Here is a 21,927-nt window from a genome sequence, read left to right on the forward strand (position 1 = left end):
ATACAGCCTTGACATACTCCTTTTCCTATTTGGAACCAGTCTGTTGTTCCATGTCCAGTTCTAACTGTTGCTTCCTGACCTGCGTACAGATTTTAAGTCTTTCTTAATCTAGAATAGGTCCCTCTCCTGTCTTTTATTTTCTCCTGTCTTCATTTTGTACACGTTGGAGAGAAGCAGTCAGTTGGATTGTAAAATATTTTGCATTCTGGATTTGTGTGGTGTTCCCTCATAGGCTCTTCAGGTAATTCCCCTCAAATAGAAGTTTAACTGATTAAAATCAGGTTTAATTTTTTTAGGCAAAGAAGATGCTATACACTATGTATATAGTAGTTTGCTAGTTTGTTGTTTTTTTTTTTTTTCTAAAAGAATTTTTGCAAAAGGAACTTCTATGGAGTGAAAAAGTTACTTAAAGGGATTAACCACAAAAAAGGTTTAATAAAAATGGTGACCTATAGGGAAGTGGTGCAGATGGAATGCAATGGATAGAGGGATCAGGACAAAAGTGAAACTTGGTATACTTTCTAATATATTTTTTTACTTTTGATGAGTAAATGGTTTACATATTCAAAAATGATTTTATACTAAAAGTAAACTTTAAAAACAAATATTATCTTTATCTAAAGAAACTAAAACAGCTTGGAATAGAACTTATGAGAGTGGACACCTTACATCCTCCTTCCAAGTCACATCAGAAAACAGTATTTCAGTATTTCATCATTAAATATGCTAGGTGCAGAATTTTAATACATGGTCATTATCAGGTTGAGGAAGTTTCATTCTGTTTCTAGGTTGCTGAGAGGTTTTGTTTTTTATCTTGGGTGGGTATTGAATTTTTGGAAGATATGATTTTTCTCCTTTATTAATATAGTGAATTGCTTTAATTGATTTGGATGCTTAACCAACTCTTCATTTCTGTAATAAACCCTACTTAAATGATATATTATTATTTATACGTATTTCTGCATTTGATTTTCTGTATTTCGTTAATGAGATTTTGGTCTGTACTTTTCTTTCCTTGATTTTAGTATCAAGGTAATATTGGGCTTATAAGATGAGATGGGCAGTGCCCCTCCTCTATTTTTTAAAAGAATTGTTTAGAGTTAGAATTATCTTTAAATGTTTGGAATCCAATGATCTCTTCTAGGTCTAAACTTTCTTTATGGGAAAATTTTAAATTATGAATTCAATTTTTTAATTTAATATAGAACTATTCAGGTTTTCTGATTCTTTTTGAGAAGATTCTGATAATTATGTTTTTTGAAGAATCAACCTATTTAATTGGATTGATAATGTCATGATCCAGGAATGGGTTGGAAAAGAACTTCCAGACATGAGACAGAATGAGAGGGAAATAGAGTTTATTAGAGTGGGAGACGCTGTTAGAACAGTGGGCTAGCTCAAGAGAGAACCGACGTTGAACAGGGCTCCTTAGTCCACTTTTATACCCAGCGTACAAGGAGTGGGATAGGGTCTTGTAGGTCGTTTGCTGATTGGATGAGACACGCATAGGAGTAGGGCAATTACCTTCTTCCTGTGGGGTAGGAGGGGAGACAGGTTATACTACTCAGGAGGACCTGAAATCCATTAATAGTTACAACATGGAGGCAAGAACAATAAGGGCCTGGTTTTTCCTTCCTGCATTCCAAGACCCTCCTTCATTTTATCTGCTCTTTCATCCTTGGGTCACCACAGATAATATTCCCTTACTTTTTAAAGCTCCATGAACTCTGTAGAAATGGCCTGTTTTACTTTGCATTTTGGTCATTTTTCTTGGTTAGTTATTAATTTTATCCCACCCCAAAATCTGTCTTTGGTTTCATTGATTTTTTTTTTTTTGCTCTTTATTCCCATTTTCCTGTTCATTGTATTCAGCTCCTTATTATTTCCTTCCTTCTGCTTTTTTGGGGGGATTAATTTGCTCTTCTTTTTCTAGCTTCTGGAAGAGAATTCTTAGATCATTGGTTTTTAGACCTTTTTCCATTAACACATGGGTTGATGGGAAGTAAGTTGTTCAGTTTACAAACATTTGGGAGTTTTTCAGTTTTCTGTTAGTGATTTTTAAGTTTATTTCATTGTATTCATGTGGTAGCTTACCATGAATGATGTTGGATTCGTGATCTCTGAAGAAGATGATTTAGCTTCAGGATCAGGGACCAGGCTTGAGCACTCAGAGCTTTTTTTATGTGGCAGAAATTTTATTACAGTGAAAAAGGCCAGAGAAAGCTTCTGAGATAGACATCAGAAGGGGAAGGAAGAGTGCCCTGTCACTTATCTTAGCAGGGGAGCTATATACTTTTTTAATTGGTTATTAACAATAAATCAAAAGACTGACTCAAGGTTGTAAAGGTCTTACCAGACCCACTCCCACAATTTACATTTTAAGATAATGGGATTAGAACTAACAACAGAAAGATCTTACCAGACCCACTCTCATAACATACACTTTAACATGATGGTGGTCCAGTGATTAAAACTCCACAATCCCAACGCAGGGGGCCCAGGTTCATTCCCTGGTCAGGGAACTGGATCCCACATGCCACAACTAAGACCCATAGCAGTACCCCCACCCCCCAAAAAGTGTGTGTGTGTGTGTATATGTGTGTTATATATATATATATGAACACACACATATATATATTTTTTAAGATGACAGGATTAGTCAAGGTTCTTAAGAAAGATACATTGTTGTCATATAATCATTGGTACAGAGTTTAAGGAAAAACATACCCTTGAGCATGATGAGCTGTTTTGTTATGCAATCAATAGCTCTGGGCTTAAACAAAAAAAGTCTTATGTGACTAAGATGCAGGAATGTAGAAAAAAAAAAAGTTTGTCCTTTTCTCCTCCTAGAGAGCCCAGACACTTTTCTCCTTCTTGGGGACACCAGACTTATCAACCTACCTAAGAATTAGCTTTCTCACATGGAACATATTTTGTGTGTGTTTATTTTTTATACTTGTTTTATTGTCCAGCATGTATTATATCACTTTAAGAATATGTATTCTACTAACATTGGGTATTTTTTAAACATCAATCAGATCAAGTTATTTGATTCTTTTGTTCAAATCTGTATTGATTTTCTGTCTACTGCTCTATTGATTTTTGTTTTTGTTATGCTATATTCTTTTTTTTTTTTTTTTTTTTACTTTATTTTGCTTTACAATACTGTATTGGTTTTGCCATACATTGAGATGAATCAGCCATGGGTGTACATGAGTTCCCAATCCTGAACCCCCCTCCCACCTCCCACCCCATATCATCTCTCTGGATCATCCCCATGCACCAGCCCCAAGCATCCTGTATCCTGTATCAAACATAGACTGGCGATTCGTTTCTTACCTAATAGTATACATGTTTCAATGCCATTCTCCCAAATCATCCCACCCTCTCCCTCTCCCACAGAGTCTAAAAGTCCGCCCTATACATCTGTGTCTCTTTTGCTGTCTCGCATAGAGGGTTATCATTACCATCTTTCTAAATTCCATATATATGTGTTAGTATACTGTATTGGTGTTTTTCTTTCTGGCTTACTTCACTCTGTATAATAGGCTCCAGTTTCATCCACCTCATTAGAACTGACTCAAATGTATTCTTTTTAATGGCTGAGTAATACTCCATTGTGTATATGTACCACAGCTTTCTTATCCATTCATCTGCTGATGGACATCTAGGTTGTTTCCATGTCCTGGCTATTATAAACAGTGCTGCGATGAACATTGGGGTACACGTGTCTCTTTCAATTCTGGTTTCCTTGGTGTGTATGCCCAGCAGTGGGATTGCTGGGTCATAAGGCAGTTCTATTTGCTTTTTTTTAAGGAATCTCCACACTGTTCTCCATAGTGGCTGTACTAGTTTGCATTCCCACCAACAGTGTAAGAGGATTCCCTTTTCTCCACACCGTCTCCAGCATTTATTGCTTGTAGACTTTTGGGTCGCTGCCATTCTGACTGGTGTGAAATGGTACCTCATTGTGGTTTTGATTTGCGTTTCTCTGATAATGAGTGATGTTGAGCATCTTTTCATGTGTTTGTTAGCCATCCGTATAAGTCAAAATCTCCAACCATCCTGTGGACTTGTTTTCTTTCACTTTACGGTATCAGTTTTTACATTACGTGTTCTGACACTGTTATTTAGGTACTTGAGCATTCAAGATTATGTGTCTTCATGAGGACCAAGCTCTTTATCATTATACACTGTCCTAACTTCATATCTAATAATAGTTCTAGTTCTGTAGTCTACTCTGTCATAAAATTATACAGTCCTCCGGGTTTCATGTGCTTTTTATTTGAATATGTTTCTATTTCCATACTTTGATTTTTTTTAAACCTGTATGTATATTTAGATTGGGTTTCTTGTAAGTAGCATTTTAATTGGATCTTTTGTTATATATACATTCATACGCTTAAGTAGCAAGCCATCAATAGTATTGACAGGACCTTGGACAGAGCACCATTTTCCATTACATAGATCTCTTCTCCCATGCATGCCTGACTGGTGTGATCCATCTGACACCAGTGAGATGTGGTCCTAACCTTCAGCTTACTTACGTCTGTGATCCAGTGTGCAGTAAGAGGCTTTGAATCCACATTCATCTCTTTCATGGAGTTTATGTCTTCAAACTGTAAACATTTATTCCATAGAAAAGAATAAAACCAGATACTAAAGCTTAAATCCAGCTGCTTTTATAAATGTGTTCTTTATGATCTGCCATTAATCTCTTATATCAGCCATGTTCTTTTGTGACCTTTGTTGTTGTTTGATACCTCAGTCATGTCTGACTCTTTGTGACCCCATGGACTGCAGCATACCAGGCTTCCCTGTCCTTCACCATCTCCTGGAGCTTGCTGAAACTCATGTCCATTGAGTTGGTGATGCCATCCAACCATCTCATCCTCTCTCGTCCCCTTCTCCTGCCTTCAGTTTTTCCCAGCATCAGGGTCTTTTCTAATGAGTTGGCTCTTCACATCAGGTGGCTAAAGTATTGGAGCTTCAACATCAGTACTTCCAATGAATATTTAGCATTGATTTCTTTTAGGATTGACTGGTTTGATCTCCTTGCAGTCTAAACATCTTTCATGATGTTTTTTTAGCAAACACAAAAATTTACATAATATCTTCAACAGTCCTTTTTCTTTAAAACACAGATAAAGAAATGTTACTTGTTTCAACTTGATTAATAAATAGGTGATTTCTTTGTTTAGCTTGTACCTAGCACATATTCTGGTATCAGCAAAGAGAAGCAATTTGTACTGGTCTGTTTGCTTTCTATTTCTCTTGAATTAAAGTTGGCTCCCTGCTTGCCTTTCAGATTTCAAATTTTCCCTTTTCAAAAATGGGAGTTGTATTATGTTTCTGCAGTATTCCCATCCTTTCCAGAATAGTGTGATGAAATCCCTTATGATTATCCAATGGAAGTGAGAAATAGATTTAAGGGCCTAGATCTGATAGATAGAGTGCCTGATGAACTATGGACAGAGGTTCATGACATCGTACAGGAGACAGGGATCAAGACCATCCCCATGGAAAAGAAATGCAAAAAAGCAAAATGGCTGTCTAGGGAGGCCTTACAAATAGCTGTGAAAAGAAGAGAAGCAAAAAGCAAAGGAGAAAAGGAAAGATATAAGCATCTGAATGCAGAGTTCCAAAGAATAGCAAGAAGAGATAAGAAAGCCTTCTTCAGCGATCAGTGCAAAGAAATAGAGGAAAACAACAGAATGGGAAAGACTAGAGCTCTCTTCAAGAAAATTAGAGATACCAAGGGAATATTTCATGCAAAGATGGCCTCAATAAAGAACAGAAATGGTATGGACCTAACAGAAGCAGAACATATTAAGAAGAGGTGGCAAGAATACACAGAAGAACTATACAAAAAAGATCTTCACGACCTGGATAATCAGGATGGTGTGATCACTCATCTAGAGCCAGACAACCTAGAATGTGAAGTCAAGTGGGCCTTAGAAAGCATCACTATGAACAAAGCTAGTGGAGGTGATGGAATTCCAGTGGAGCTATTTCAAATCCTGAAAGATGATACGTGAAAGTGCTGCACTCAATATGCCAGCAAATTTGGAAAATTCAGCAGTGGCCACAGGACTGGAAAAGGGCAGTTTTCATTCCAATCCCAAAGGAAGGCAATTGCACTCATCTCACATGCTAGTAAAGTACTGCTCAAAATTCTCCAAGCCAGGCTTCAGCAATACATGAACCATGAACTTCCTGATGTTCAAGCTGGTTTTAGAAAAGGCAGAGGAATCAGGGATCAAATTGCCAACATCCGCTGGATCATGGAAAAAGCAAGAGAGTTCCAGAAATACATCTATTTCTGCTTTATTGACTATGCCAAAGCCTTTGACTGTGTGGATCACAATAAACTGTGGAAAATTCTGAAAGAGATGGGAATACCGGACCACCTGACCTGCCTCTTGAGAAATCTGTATGCAGGTCAGTAAGCAACAGTTAGAACTGGACATGGAACAACAGACTGGTTCCAAATAGGAAAAGGAGTATGTCAAGGCTGTATATTGTCACCCTGCTTACTTAACTTATATGCAGAGTACATCATGAGAAACGCTGGACTGGAAGAAACACAAGCTGGAATCAAGATTGTGGGGAGAAATATCAATCACCTCAGATATGCAGATGACACCACCCTTATGGCAGAAAGTGAAGAGGAACTAAAAAGCCTCTTGATGAAAGTGAAAGAGGAGAGTGGACATTCAGAAAACGAAGATCATGGCATCCAGTCCCATCACTTCATGGGAAATAGATGGGGAAACAGTGGAAACAGTGTCAGACTTTATTTTTTTGGGCTCCAAAATCACTGCAGATGGTGACTGCATCCATGAAATTAAAAGACGCTTACTCCTGGAAGGAAAGTTATGACCAACCTAGATAGTATATTCAAAAGCAGAGACATTACTTAAAAAGGTCTGTCTAGTCAAGGCTATGGTTTTTCCTGTGGTCATGTATGGATGTGAGAGTTGGACTGTGAAGAAGGCTGAGTGCCGAAGAATGGATGCGTTTGAACTGTGGTGTTGGAGAAGACCCTTGAGAGTCCCTTGGACTGCAAGGAGATCCAACCAGTCCATTCTGAAGGAGATCAACCCTGGGATTTCTTTGGAAGGAATGATGCTAAAGCTGAAGCTCCAGTACTTTGGCCACCTCGTGCGAAGAGTTGACTCATTGGAAAAGACTCTGATTCTGGGAGGGATTGGGGGCAGGAGGAGAAGGGGACGACAGAGGATGAGATGGCTGGATGGCATCACGGACTCGATGCACGTGAGTCTGAGTGAACTCCAGGAGTTGGTGATGGACAGGGAGGCCTGGCGTACTGTGATTCATGGGGTCACAAAGAGTCAGACACAACTGAGCGACTAAACTGAACTGAACTGAACCTTTCTTTGTATAAGTGTTCAGGTACTTACTGTGTAATACAAAATGCCTGTTTTGTTTTGTTTTTTTTCTTATACTGACAAGGTACATCTTAAGCTTCGGAATGAAGTGTGGGTAAAGACGCAAATTTGAGATTCACCAGCATTTGGCCTTACTGTTTCTTGTTTTAGGTTGAGGTACTTCTGTGACTGAGGGAATGAGGTAGGTGATATTGTGCTGGGCCTTTTAGAAGGACTCAACTATTAATCTCATTTTAATTGGGAGCACAAAGTGTGATGCACAGGTTCACCAGGTACCAGCCCAACATCATTAGGTCCTTTTTATACATTTATTAATATAATGTTCATAACAGTTCTGCCTCAGATTTGTTCTATTGAGCGTGGAATATTTAGCCCAACAACAAGCACAAATTGTCAATATGGTAACCATTGTTATGATTATCATGCTGCTATTACTTTACAGAAGAGGAAATAGAGGCTCATAAAAATTGCTTCTGGGATATAAAAGTCAATAAAGAGGAATAATATATAGGGCATATAGCTTTATAGTCTGAGCTATATCCCATGGGCTTCCCAGGCGGTGCTAGTGGTAAGGAACCTGCCTGCCTATGCAGGAGACATAAGAGACACGGGTTCGATCCCTGGATTGGGAAGATCCTCTGGAGGAGGACATGACAACCCACTCCAATATTCTTATCTGGAGCCTAGAAAATCCCATGGACAAAGGAGCATGGTGGGCTATAGTCCATTGAGTCACAAAGAGTCGTACATGGCTGAAGTGACTTAGCATGCACGCATATCCTTTTCATTTAAATATTTTCTGTGTAGAATGGACGCAAGATGTATCCTCAGGCAGATTTCAAATTCTGCAGTTGGCTCTTAGTAGTCGAATGACCACAGGCAAGTCATGATTCTGTTTCCTGATTTGTACACTGGGGTGATACTTAATACACTAGAGCTGGGTAGCTGTGAGGGTTACTAGTCCTCAGGCTCTCATCCCTAGACTGGACATGAAGTTTAATTGGCTTGCACTCGTTTATTTCCATGTGCTCTTAGGCCTTCAAAGTGGTTCGGTTCATTAAAGATTAGATGGGATAAAATTAGTATTGCAGGGGAGCTGCTTATTCTTTCCTCCTTCCTTGGCATAGCCATTATCCAGAATTTTGTGTTAATCATTCTCTTGTTTTTGTTTATAGTTTATCAGCTATACTTGCTTTCCTAAATAGTATTTTTGAACTTTGATATAGAGTATAATTGGAGAAAGAAATGGCACTCCAGTATTCTTGCCTAGAGAATCCCTTGGACAGAAGAGCCTGGTGGGCTGCTGTCCATAGGGTTGCAGAGAGTTGGACATGACTGAAGCGACTTTGTATGCATGCATGCATGAGAGAGGGAAATGGCAACCCACTCCAGTATTCTTGCCTAGAGAATCCCAGGGGCAGAGGAGCCTGGTCGGCTGCCTTCTATGGGGTCGCACAGAGTCAGGCACGACTGAAGCGACTTAGCAGCAACATACAGTATAATATATATTCTTCTGGGACTTTCTTCACTTAACATAATTTTGGGAATTCAGCCATCTGTAGTTTACATACATTGACTTCATTGTTATATCAATTCAGTTCAGTTCACTCAGTCATGTCCAAATCTTTGTGACCTCATAGACTGCAGCACGCCAGGCTTCCCTGTCCATCACCAACTCCTGGACCTTACTCAAACTCATGTCCATTGAGTCAGTGATGCCATCCAACCATCTCATCCTCTGTCGTCCCCTTCTCCTCCTGCCTTCAGTCTTTCCCAGCATCAAGGCATTTTCCAGTGAGTCAATTCTTCACATCAAGTGGCCAAAGAATTGGAGTTTCAGCGTTAGCATCAGTCCTTCCAATGAATATTCAGGACTGAGTTCCTTTAGGATTGGCTGGTTGGATCTCCTTGCAGTCCAAGGGACTCTCAAGAGTCTTCTCCAACACCACAGTTCAAAAGCATCAGTTCTTCAGTGCTCAGCTTGCTTTTATAGTCCAGCTCTCACATCCATACATGACCACTGGAAAAACCAGTGAGACAGACCTTTGTTGGCAAAATAATGTGTCTGCTTTTTAATATGCTGTCTAGGGTGGTAATAGCTTTTCTTCCAAGGAGCAAGTATTTTTTAATTTCATGGCTATAGTCACCATCTGCAGTGATTTTGGAGTCCAAGAAAATAAAGTCTGTCACTGTTTCCATTGTTTCCCCATCTATTTGCCATGAAGTGATGGGACCAAATGCCACGATCTTAGATTTCTGAAGGCTGAGTTTTAAGCCAACTTTTTCACTCTCCTTTTCACTTTCATCAAGAGGCTCTTTAGTCCTTCTTTGCTTTCTTCCATAAGGGTGATGTCATTTGCATATCTGAGGTTATTGATATTTCTCCCAGCAATCTTGATTCCAGCTTGTATAGTGTTCTATTATTTGTATATACTATAGTATTTTTGTTCTACTGTTGATGGACATTTAGATTGTTTGTCATTGTGGACTTTTATGAAAATAGTGCTGTGAACATTTTTGAACATGTTTCCCAGTGCTGAAGAGTTTCTCCATGGTGAAAGTGTGAATCACAAGACGTGTGCATCACTAAGGGAGTTCATTCACTCATCCACTAAATATTATCGAGTACTGCTATGTGTGAAGTACATGTTTAGGTGCTTGGAATATCAGTGAACTAAGCAGATGATTTACATTTTACTTGCAATAACCAGAAGATAAATAATAAATATAAATGAAACAGAAGGATAGCTGCCCGAGAGAGAAGAATCAGAGCAGGATTGGGGGAATTTCTTGTGCAGGAAGGTGCAGGGAGTTGGGGGGCGGGGAGGCATGCAGGCGTCATCAAAGGCAATATTTGAAACAGACTTACAGGAATCTATGCACTATTTACAACTTTTTCAACCTTATAAATACCAGAAAGAAACAACTATGGCCATTAAGCACACAGTGATGAATGATTAAAGAAAGTATCTCCACACTTCTCACAGAATTATTTTTCTTTAATCAGATTTTAATCACTCTAATTTCTGGAAGGATATATTCCAGATACTGATCTCTATCAGTCTGTATAAAGGAACTTTATTTTATTTTTAGTTGGAGGATGATTGCATTACAGTGTTTTTAGTTTCTGGTGTACAACAACTTGAATCAGCTGTTAGTATACATACATCCCCTCCTTCTTGAGCCTCTCACTCACCCCACCCCTCTAGCTCATCACGAAGCACCAAGCTGAGCTCCCTGTGTTAGGCAGCAGCTGCCCACTGGCTCTGTTGTACACATCAGTGTATATATGTCAGTGCTGCTCTCTCAGTTTGTCCCGCCCTCTCCTTCCTCCACTGTGTCCACAAGTCCATTCTCTGCATCTGTGTCTGTACAGAGGAGCTTTAAGTGTGCTCAGACTTGAATAGCAATTATGTTTACCCGCTAACTTTTTATGGGTAACAAAGTATTGTTGAGGTAGCATTTACTTGGTTTTAAATTTACGTAGGTTAAATTCACCACCATACACAAATGGGGTTCTTAATTCATGGATTAATGTCCTATCTGTCACAGTGATGCAGTCTGTGACCCCATAGCTTTCTATGGCCTTTTTGTAAAGTATGGCAGTACAGAGCCTGAATTCTGTGGCCACTTGGCCATGGGTTCAGATCACAACCCCACTACTGTGTGACCTAGGTCAATGTAATCCGAGTCTCTGATCTTCATTCCTCCTCTGTATCAGGATAAAACACTACATACAAGAAGAGCACTAAATAAAGGTTAGTTATTTTGTTTTGTTTTTTTTTTAACTTCTTATTTTGAAATAATAATATATTGATGGAAGTTAGAGGTCCTTTGCACCCAGTTTTTTCCCCAGTGATTACTTCTTATATAACTACAGTGCAATATCAATCCAGAAAATGAACATTGTTACAATAGTGAGTATAGTTCTAATGCAACTTAATCACGTGTTCAATTCAGTTCAGTCGCTCAGTCGTGTTTGACTCTTTGTGACCCCGTGGACTGCAGCACGCCAGACCTCCCTGTCCATCACCAACTCCTGGAGTTTACTCAAACTCATGTCCATCGAGTTGGTGATGGCCATTCAGCCATCTCATCCTGTGTCGTCCCCTTATCCTCCTGCCCTCAATCTTTCCCAGCATCAGGGTCTCTTCAAATGAGTCAGCTCTTTGCATCAGGTGGCCAAAGTATTGGAGTTTCAGCTTCAGCATCAGTCTTTGCAAAGAATATTCAGGACTGATCTCCTTTAGGATGGACTGGTTGGATCTCCTTGCTGTTCAAGGGACTCTCAAGAGTCTTCTCCAACACCACAGTTCAAAAGCATCAATTCTTCGATGCTCAGCTTTCTTTACAGTCCAACTCTCACATCCAGACATGACTACTGGAAAAACCATAGCCTTGACTAGATGGACCTTTGTTGGCAAAGTAATGATTACAAAGTAATCACATGTTTAGATTCATATAACCTCACAGTCAAGATGCACAACAGTTCCAAACAATCCCATCACCAAAGCTCTCCCTCTTGTTACCTCTTTATAGTCAAACATACCCTCTTTCCCCAGGCCACATTATCCCTAATTTCAGGCAAAGTACTAATCTGTTTCGCATCTCTATATTCTTGTCATTTTGGGAATGTTATGTAAGATCATTCATAAGACCTTTCAAAATTGACTCTAAAAAATTCACGCTAATGCCTTTAGGATCCATCCAGTTTGCTGTGTCTATCAATAATTAGTTCCCTTTGATTGTAACTGTTATCCCATGGTATGGATGTACCACAGTTTATTTAACCATTCGCTTATTAAAGGAGATTTGGGTCCTTCAAGTTTGGGGTTCGTATGAATAACAGTTAAGATTGTGAAGTCCATGAGGTCGAAAAAGAGTCGGACACAACTTAGTGACTAAATAGCAGCAGTAGCAGTTCCGATTTTTGTGTGAACCTAAATTTATTTCTGCTCGGGAGTGAGATTGCTGATTCATGTGATAAATGTTATGTTTAGTGTTTTTTTAAGAAACTGCCAGACTGTTTTCCAGAATGGCTGTGTTATTTCACACTCTCAATGGGAATGTGTAAGGGATCTAATATCTCAACATTTTTTAATAGCTCTGTGCTGATAACCCATCATGATCTTAATTTGTATTTATTACCTGATGGCTATTGATGTGGAACATTTTATCACGTGCGTATTTGCCATGTGCATATCCTTATTGGTATTGCGTATCCTCTATGTATTTTGTCCATTTTCTAATTGGGTTGTTTGTTTTTGTTGGGAGAGTTCTTTATACATTGTAGATGTGAATCCTTTGTCAGATCAGTGGTTTGCAGATATTTTATCCCAGTGTGTAGCTTGTTTCTTCATCTTCTGTATAGGTCTTTTGCAGAACAAAAGTCTTAAATTTTGATGAAATCAAATTCATCCACATTTTTCTTTTATGGATTGGGTTTTTGATATATCTAAGACCTTCAACAAGTCCTATGTTCTCAAGATTTCTCCTGTTTTCTTCCAGAATTTTAGTTTTATGTTTTATATTTAAAACTGATCCACTTTGAGTTAATTTTTATATAAAATGTGAAGGTTAAGTTGAAGTCCAGTTTTTCCTGAGTACCCAGTTGTTTCAACCTTTTGTTGAAAAGTCTTTCCTTTTTCCACTGAATTGTTCTCACACTTTTTTCACAATGAGTTGCACTTACTTGTGTGGGTGTATTTCTTATTGCTCTATTCTATTCCATTCATCTATGCATGTATCCTGCCAATACCATCCTGTCTAAAAAGCAGAGATATTACTCTGCCAACAAAGGTCTGTCTCACTGGTTTTTCCAGTGGTCATGTATGGATGTGAGAGCTGGACTGTAAAAGCAAGCTGAGCACTGAAGAACTGATGCTTCTGAACTGTGGTATTGGAGATGACTCTTGAGAGTCCCTTGGACTGCAGGGATATCCATCCAGTCCATCCTAAATGAACTCAGTCCTAAATATTCATTGGAAGGACTGATGGTGAAGCTCCAATACTTTGGCCACCTGGATGTGAAGAGCTGACACCTTAGAAAAGACCCTGAAGCTGGGAAGGATTGAAGGCAAGAAGAGAAGGGGACAAGAGAGGGTGAGATGGTTGGATGGCATCACCAACTCAATGGACACGAGTTTGAGCAAGCTCCAGGAGTTGGTGAAGGACAGGGAAGCCTGGTGTCCACGGGGTCGCAAAGAGTCAAATACGACTGAGCAACTGAACAAGAACAACAGCAATCTTTCAATCCATGAACAGTATCTCTTTTCAACATTTTGTAGTTAATCAGCATAAAGATGCTTTTACACCTCTGTCAAAAATCAGTTGGCCCTACTTGTGTAGATCTGTTTCAAGTCTATGCTTTTTCATTTATCTGTGTGTCTATCCTATGGTCAATAACGGACATTCCTGATTACTCTTGCTATGTAAGTCTTGAAATTGGATAGTAATTCTTTATTATTCTTCTTTCCCTTATCCATTCAGCTATTATAGTGCATTTGCCTTTTAATATAATTTTAAAACAATCTTGTCTGTATCTGCAAAAGAAAATGTTGTTAGGATTGTATTAGGAATTCTGTTAAACTGGTAGATCACATTACTTTTTACTACATTGATTATCTCTATCCATGAACATTGTCTCTCCATATATTTAGATCTTTTTTGATTTCTAAAATTTTGTAGTTTTCAGCATACTAGTACTACACATGTTTGTTAGTATTTAATTTTGTTTAGAGCTGATTTCCATATAATTAAATGGCTGTCCAAATTATTTTATAGTAGTTTGTACATTTTGAGAAACTGGTCCATTTCACTTATATTGTCATTTTGTTGTGAATAGTGTTCTTAGTATTTCCCTGTCATCCTTTTGCTGTCTTATGGTCTGTAATGATATCCCCATTTTTATTCCTTATGTTTGGTGAGTTGTATCTTCTCCTTTGTCTTTATCAGTCTTGGAGGTTTGTTAATTTTATTGACCTTTTCAAATAACAAACTTTTTGTTGAATTTACTTTCAGTTTTTCAATTTCATTGATTTCTGCTCTTACATTTATTATTTCTTGCCTCCTGTGAGGTGGAAGTTGAAGTCTTAAGTTTCTTTCGCTGTATCCTTTGATGCCCTGGTGAGAGATCTTCCTCCTCCCTGGTCAGTGGTGTGGAAGCTGATGCTCTCACTGGGCACTGCTAATACCTCCCTGGATGGTAGGGGTGTGAGTGCCTGTTTAGTGTTTCTCATGTGTTCTTCATTGACACATCAAAGGAGAAGGGATATAGGGGTGAGGGAGGTTACTGATAAATACCGATGAAAGTCTGGACTTAACACCAGGCCTTCAGCCTGGAGGCAGGGGAGTAACTGATTACTGTTCTGGACGTAAAAGCTCAGGCTCCTCACATCATCTCCATGGACACTGCTGGGGGCCTCGTTACCACCCAGTGAGGACCAAAGCCCTAGCTCCCCACCAGGCTTCTCTGACACAAGCAGCAGGGAATGGTTGGGGCAGCTGGTTTCTGCTTGGCCAGGGTAGAAGCTGAAGCTTCCCACTGGACCTTTGCTGGTGGGAGAGGAAACACTTTTTTTCTATGGTGGTTAGCCGCAGTTTTCTGTCTTGCCAAACTGCCCTGTTCCTGGTCCTTTGAATAGAGGGAGCACCCTTTTGTGGATTTTTTTTTTTTAACTACCTTTTGGTGTTTCTGAGACTACAGCTTCATGAGCTCCCACTTTAGCATATATGAGGCTAAAAGAAAACCCAGCAAACTCACCATTGTCATTCCTCATGTCCTGAGGTCTCTAGACAGTCTGCCTCCTCTCTGCCTTTCTCAGTTTTGTATAGAATGTGTAGACTCTCTAGCTGTGCTTATCTGGAATTAGGAAAAGCATGTTTATTCAATCTTTCTATTCTGTGAAGTGCATTGCCACATTTTTACAGATTTGGATTACTGATTTCTTGTCAGTTCTGTGTTCTATCTATACCTTCTCCCAATTGAAGGCTTATTTTCTCATTTTCTTCGTGGTAATCTTTTGCCTAACTTTACTGAAGTTCTTAACTTTACTGAAGTTGAATTCATTCATTTCTCCCTTGTGCTCTTGCTTTTTGTTTTCTTGAGTAAGAAACTTACTCCAGCTCTAAGGTTACACAGATACTTTCCTATATTTCCTCATGAAAGTTTTAAATTTCTTCATCTGTCCTATCCAAAATTTTGAATTAAGTCAAGTAGGGATCTGATTTCATCCCTCTCCCACTGTAGAGAGCTGTTAGCACCATGAAAAGTTTTCCTCCCCTTTCCCACCAATTTCTAGTGCCACATCTGTCATGTGCATAACTTCATTAAATCTACAGATACATTTGGAGAGACTTGGCATCTTACCATCAAGAACATGGTGGTTTCATTACTTAGGTATTTTTTGTTAATGATTCTAAATATAGCTTAACATTTTTCTACACAATGCCCTTACACATTTTCAAAACTTTACTCCTAAGTACTTAATATATTTTTGTTATTATTGTGAAATAGTTTTAGTTTTTTTAATTAAGATTTTAAAAATTTAGATTTTAATTTATTCATTTATTGTTTCACAACTCCCACAAAGGGGAAAGGGACACAGGACAAGCACTGTGAAAGATCTCCCCTCCCCCAAAGGAACGCTGTTTGCACTTAAAGGAAGCAAATTTAGTGTTTTCTGACTTCCCATGGGTATTTTAAACAAACTAAGTGTGTCTGTGTTCCATTTTTAGCAATCCTGATCTTATAGGTCCAGAGAGAACCAGAACTCTAATTCCTTTAGGAGAGTCCATATGATTCTGCACATCTCTCTCAGAGAAGTTGCTAAACAATAAAAAGAATAGCCCAAGGGGATATTTATTTAGAAGAGCATCTCATTTAAAGTTATGAGCATTTTTTCATCATTTAATATACTAGTGTGGGACATACACATAAACACACACACTGTATGCATAAACACACAGTGCACACGCGTATGAAATTCATATGTGTACATAAAAGCGAACTGCTTTATGTTAAGTAACAACAGGTATGAATTTGAAGATCGTGGACCTGTAAAAGAACCCATTCACAGTTTGGATGAGATGTGTTGGGTTAGGGACTCCATATGTTTGTTTTAAAACTTAGAATGTGAGCTTATGGATATAAACAGGATTGGTGGTTGCATGAGATAGGGGTTGGGGGTGGGCAAAATGGGTGAAAAGGGTCAAAAGTTACAAATTTTCAGTTATAAAATGAGTAAGTCATAGGGATGTAATGTACAGTATGGGGACTATAGTTCATAAAACTGTATCACATATATGAAAGGAGCTAGGAGAGTGGATCTTAAGTTCTCACCCCCCAAAACACCACCAAACTTATAATTGTGAACAATGACAGATTTCAACTGAATTTTTTGTGGTTTTCATTTTGCAATATATACAGACATTGATTCCTTTCGTTGTGCAGCCTAAACTTAATGTGTTATGTCAATTATGTGTCAATGAAAATAAAACTAAAAATACAATTTTGTCATTCCTAGTTGGAGTCATTCGATGTCCCGTTTGCAGCCAAGAGTGTGCAGAGAGACACATCATAGATAACTTTTTTGTGAAGGACACTACTGAGGTTCCCAGCAGTACAGTAGAAAAGTCTAATCAGGTAAGTGTATTAAGTCTTGAGTCTCTTGCTTCCTTTTAATGCAACAGCCTAGAATACTGCAGAACTTATTATGCATTTTGTTGGTTTGTCTCAAGCATATCTTTAATTAATTTCAAATTATCCTTTCTCCCTGCTTGGCTTTCTTTCTCCTCCCTTTTAATGTATTTGCTGGGTAAACTGGGTTGTTAGTCCGGTAAAATTAGCCTTATTCTGAATTTTGTGCACCTCTTAAGTCGTTTGACATGCTTCCCTCTCTGCTGTATTTTGTGTAAACTGGTGATAAAAATGTAGAGGTTGGTTTATATTTGAGTCCCACTGGGTGAGAGGACGTAAGAACACTTCCATCCGTATGTCTGTGTGTCTTTCAAGCAGAAAGATTGTAATGCTTGGTTGTCTTTTTTCTGATGTTAACGGCCATCAGTGATCACTGCCAGGATTCCATATTTCACTCGGACTTTGAAAAAGGATGGCATTTTCATTCTGTCATTCTCCTTTATTTCTCAACTGGAATAGGAAGAGAAAAGCATCCTCCATTTATTCTTAGGTTTACAGGAAAGGTAGATAAATGCTCAATTCTTTCCCTTGAGTTGCTAATTTTTAGAGTAGTGATTTATTTTCTTTGCATTCTTCAGAGGTGACTAACAAGTGGTATGTGTGCTTATTGTTATGAACTAACTCATGGAGTTTTAACATGAAATGTGTTGTAGTTACTCTTATTGGTGCTCAATTTGTGCCATCTTGGCAATGAGGATTCCTGAGTCCTTCCAACACAATCCCAGTAGTCGTTGCTATCTCCCTTGCTTTCTATTTTGACAAGATCTTGTTCATTTTCTGTTCTATACCTACAGCCAGCAGGAGTTGGTTCTTCTGAGAACCTTGGTTCCCTTTAGTCTGAAATGGTATGTAGAGAACACAATATGGATGCTCCTGAGCACTTTGTTGGCCATTTTTCTATGATTTTCAAGAGAACTGATTCAGCAAATGCTTTTTATTTTTAAAAGAGGAAGGAAAAAGGAAAAATATATCAAGGATATATTGACATTTTTAAGTCAAATCTAGAATTGTAGATGAAAAGTTGAGCAAATAGGAAGCCAACTAAGATGATCTTTTCCTCTGGCATTGCAGTCTTCCTCCAGTACCACCTATTGCTAGAATCTAATGTGGAACCAGCTCATTAAGCATAAATGAGGCTTGCAGAGTAAGAGTGAAGACAAATAAAGTTGGTACTGAAAGTAGAAATTATAGAATTGTCTCTGTCAAAACAGAAGACAAGGTAACAATTACTAAATGTATGTACTGGAGATATTCAACCAAATCATCACGTTTTAAGGTTACTTAAGTAATTCTTCTCTATAGTTAAGTCACCCACTTGATAGGTTCATTTGTTTCATTTTGCTTTTGTTTATGGTTTTGTTTAGGGCTTTAATTTAGCTTTTTTTTAGGGCTATGAGCCATGCCATGTAGGGCCACCCAAGATGGACAGGTCATGGTGGAGAATTCTGACAAAACGTGGTCCACTGGAGAAGGAAATGGCAAACCACTTCAGTATTCTTGCCTTGAGAACCCCATGAACAGGATGAAAAGGCAAAAACATAGGACAGTGAAAGATGAACTCCTAGGTTGGTAGGTACCCAATATGCTACGAGACAACAGTAGAGAAATAACTCCAGGAAGAATGAAGAGACAGAGCCAAAGCAAAAACAACCCCCAGTTGTGGATGTGACTGGTGATGGAAGTAAAGTCTGATGCTGTAAAGAGCAATATCGCATAGGAACCCGGAATGTTAGGTCCATGAAACAGGGTAAATTGGAAGTGGTCAAACAGGAGATGGCAAGAGTGAACGTCGACATTTTTGGAATCAATGAACTAAAATGGACTAGAATGGGTAAATTTGACCCAGATGACCATTATATCTACTACTGTGGGCAAGAATCCCTTAGAAGAAATGGCTAGCCCTCATAGTCAACAAAAAAGTCCGAAATGCAGTACTTGGATGCAGTCTCAAAACAACAGATGATCTCTGTTCTTTTCCAATGCAAACCATTCAGTTTCACAGTAACCCAAGTCTATGCCCCAACCACTAATGCTGAAGCAGCTGAAGATCACCAGTCCTATGAAAACCTACACGACTTTCTAGAACTAACACCCAAAAAAGATGTCCTTTTCATTATAGGGGACTGGAATGCAAAAGTAGGAAGTCAAAAGATAACCTGGAGTAACAGGCAAATTTGGCCTTGGAGTACAGAATGAAGCAAGGCAAAGGCTAACAATTTTGCCAAGAGAATGCACTGGTCATAGCAAACACCCTTTTCCGACAACACAAGAGACAACTCTACACATGGACATCACCAGATGGTCAATACTGAAATCAGATTGATTATATTCTTTGCAGTGAAAGATGGAGAAGCTCTATACAGTCAGGAAAAATGAGACCAGGGGCAGACTGTGGCTGAGATGGTTGGATGGCATCACCAATTTGATGGACATGAGTTTGAATAAGCTCCAGGAGTTGGTGATGGACAGGGAAGCCTGGCATGCTGCAGTCCTTGGGGTCACAAAGAGTCAGACACAACTAAGTGATTGAACTGAACTGAACTTAGTTTTTTTTTTTCATTTGAAATTTGTGAAACTACATATAAAATATTCATATACTGGTTCCAAAGAAAAATCTATGAAACAGAATGTTTTCAGGGAACTCAAACTTCTATCTCCATCTTCACCTACCCTATTTTTTCTCTTATCTTACAGCTAACCATTTGATTTCTTTTGTGGTTTATCCTTGCACTTTTAATATTGTTTTATAAGTAATTTTACGTTATTTAAAGATTTAAGCAAATAAGTCATTCTAGTTCATCTGCGTCTTTCTTAGATAAGCAGTAGTATGGTATGCTTTAACACTTTGCTTTTCTAGTTTCACTTTTTATAGTGGACATCCTTCCCTAAAAGTATGTATAGAAATCCCTTACTCGTTTTTGCTGCAGAATGTCGAGATTAAGTTTTGGGTGACATCCTTATAGAGGTGATAGTTGAAGCTGAGGAAATGGATGAGACCAGTCCTTAAACCTAACAAAAATTTACAGAATCCAGAGGAGAAAGAGTAGTGGTGGGATCCAGAGAGGCAATCTAGGAGATAAGAGGATGTGGAAGTGTCATGGAATCAAATTGTTTCTAGGACATAAGAGTGGCATCAAATGATGTTAGAAAAGTGAAAGGCAAGAACTGAGAAAGAGCAAGTTTGGGTTTATGGAAGTATTATCCAGATATTTGGAGTTTGACTAATGTAAACCACTGACTGAAGGGAAAACATTTTTTCCCAATCATAAATGGTGTTATGAGGACTGTTTATGTGTTGTGTAACCTTAATATCTGTTCTTAGAAAATAGGGCCAACATCTACACAGTTATACAAGCTGGGGAAAAAGGTACTATCTCTTGCTGTCTCTTCATCTGGCATATCCAGTGCATCCTCCAAACCAGTCAGTTCTACTTCCCAAATCTCCGTCATTCATCTCCACTTGTAGCACTGCATTCCCTCTGTGCAGAAGTACTTGCCCTTTTTCTGATCTGGTCTCTACATTGCAGGGGCAGTCATGCACTTTCTGTGATTTTAAAAATGCACTTTCTGGCCACGTCACTTACTTACTCAAAAGCTTTTAGGAGACTTCTTCAGACAAAGACCAACAGTGTCATGTGATCGTCTGGCCTCTGCCTGCCTTGCCATCAGCTCCTTCTCTTGCCAGTCTTCCTCTTGATCTCTCCACTTCAGTGTACTGGCTTTCTGTCAGTTCTTTGAACCTGCCGTGTTCTTACTGGAGGCTTTGGTACATGCTGTTCTCTCTGTCTAGAAGACTGTCACCAGTAATTGATGACTCAGCTTTCTTATCGTGGTGCAAATATGATCTCTTTAGAGAAAGCCTTGCCTGGGTGATCTCTCCTCACTTTTCCCAACACTTCAACCCTACTCAAAGATGACTTTCTCCCATCATATGTTTTTGTAGCTTCTCATACCTTTCCTTTATGGCACTTTTCAATGTCTAGTTTCATATTAGAGTGATTATTCCAATAATGTTTGACTTCCCCCATGTTATTCTTCATAACCACTTAGTAAAATTCATGTTATTGCCATTATTTTAAGATGAGCCTTCTAAGTAACCTGCCTAAGACTACTCAACTAGTAACTGTGGGTTCATTTATGTGTGGTTAATTGTGAGACCACCTTTTCTTTATTCTTAAAAATCGATGGGACATGTTTCTTTTTATTAGGTATGTACAAGCTGTGAGGACAATGCAGAAGCTAATGGGTTTTGTGTAGAATGTGTTGAATGGCTCTGCAAGACATGCATCAGAGCTCATCAAAGGGTGAAATTCACAAAAGACCACACTGTGAGACAAAAAGAGGAAGTATCTCCAGGTAATAGTTTCTAAATCTCATTTTTTCTCTGTTCTTCCCAGGTCATTCTTCCCTTCCCATATTAACTTGTTTTGATACAGTTGTAAACATTAAATATACTCTTGTCTTTTAATACAAGAAAGTCTATTGTAATTGAATTTTAATACTTGTAAATGTTGGTAAGTAACTATTGAGTAGATTTAGAATTCTTCTGCGTTATTTATACTCATAACCCTCCTATAAATGCCTTGATTTGGAATGAATGTACAACTGAAAAAAAAATTGCTTTTAAAATTTCTCTATCTCTTTCTTTTTAAGATGATAAGGGGTAAGTTAAAAGAAGTTTTACAACTCTTTTTCTCACTGATATTCTTGTAGTAAACCTGTTTCATGATATTTATTATGTAGGTAACTAAAGAAGCTTTGCTCTTTAAAATGTAATGATGGTTTCTGCATTTTTGTTGTGTTGCTTGTAATGTAAAC

At 38.5% G+C, this 21,927-nt stretch overlaps 1 protein-coding gene across 1 annotated transcript in view; it reads left to right on the forward strand.

Annotated features, from left to right (window-relative positions):
• The window catches only part of TRIM24 (tripartite motif containing 24), a 116,967-nt gene that overhangs the window by 35,789 nt on the left and 59,251 nt on the right, over positions 1-21,927 (forward strand). The window contains exons 2-3 of the mRNA XM_052638597.1: positions 16,937-17,055; positions 21,318-21,465. Of these exons, the coding sequence (XP_052494557.1) occupies positions 16,937-17,055; positions 21,318-21,465 (267 nt within the window). The remainder of the gene's footprint in view (positions 1-16,936; positions 17,056-21,317; positions 21,466-21,927) is intronic.

Source organism: Budorcas taxicolor, chromosome 4, assembly GCF_023091745.1.
Source record: "Budorcas taxicolor isolate Tak-1 chromosome 4, Takin1.1, whole genome shotgun sequence".
Lineage (NCBI taxonomy): Eukaryota > Metazoa > Chordata > Mammalia > Artiodactyla > Bovidae > Budorcas > Budorcas taxicolor.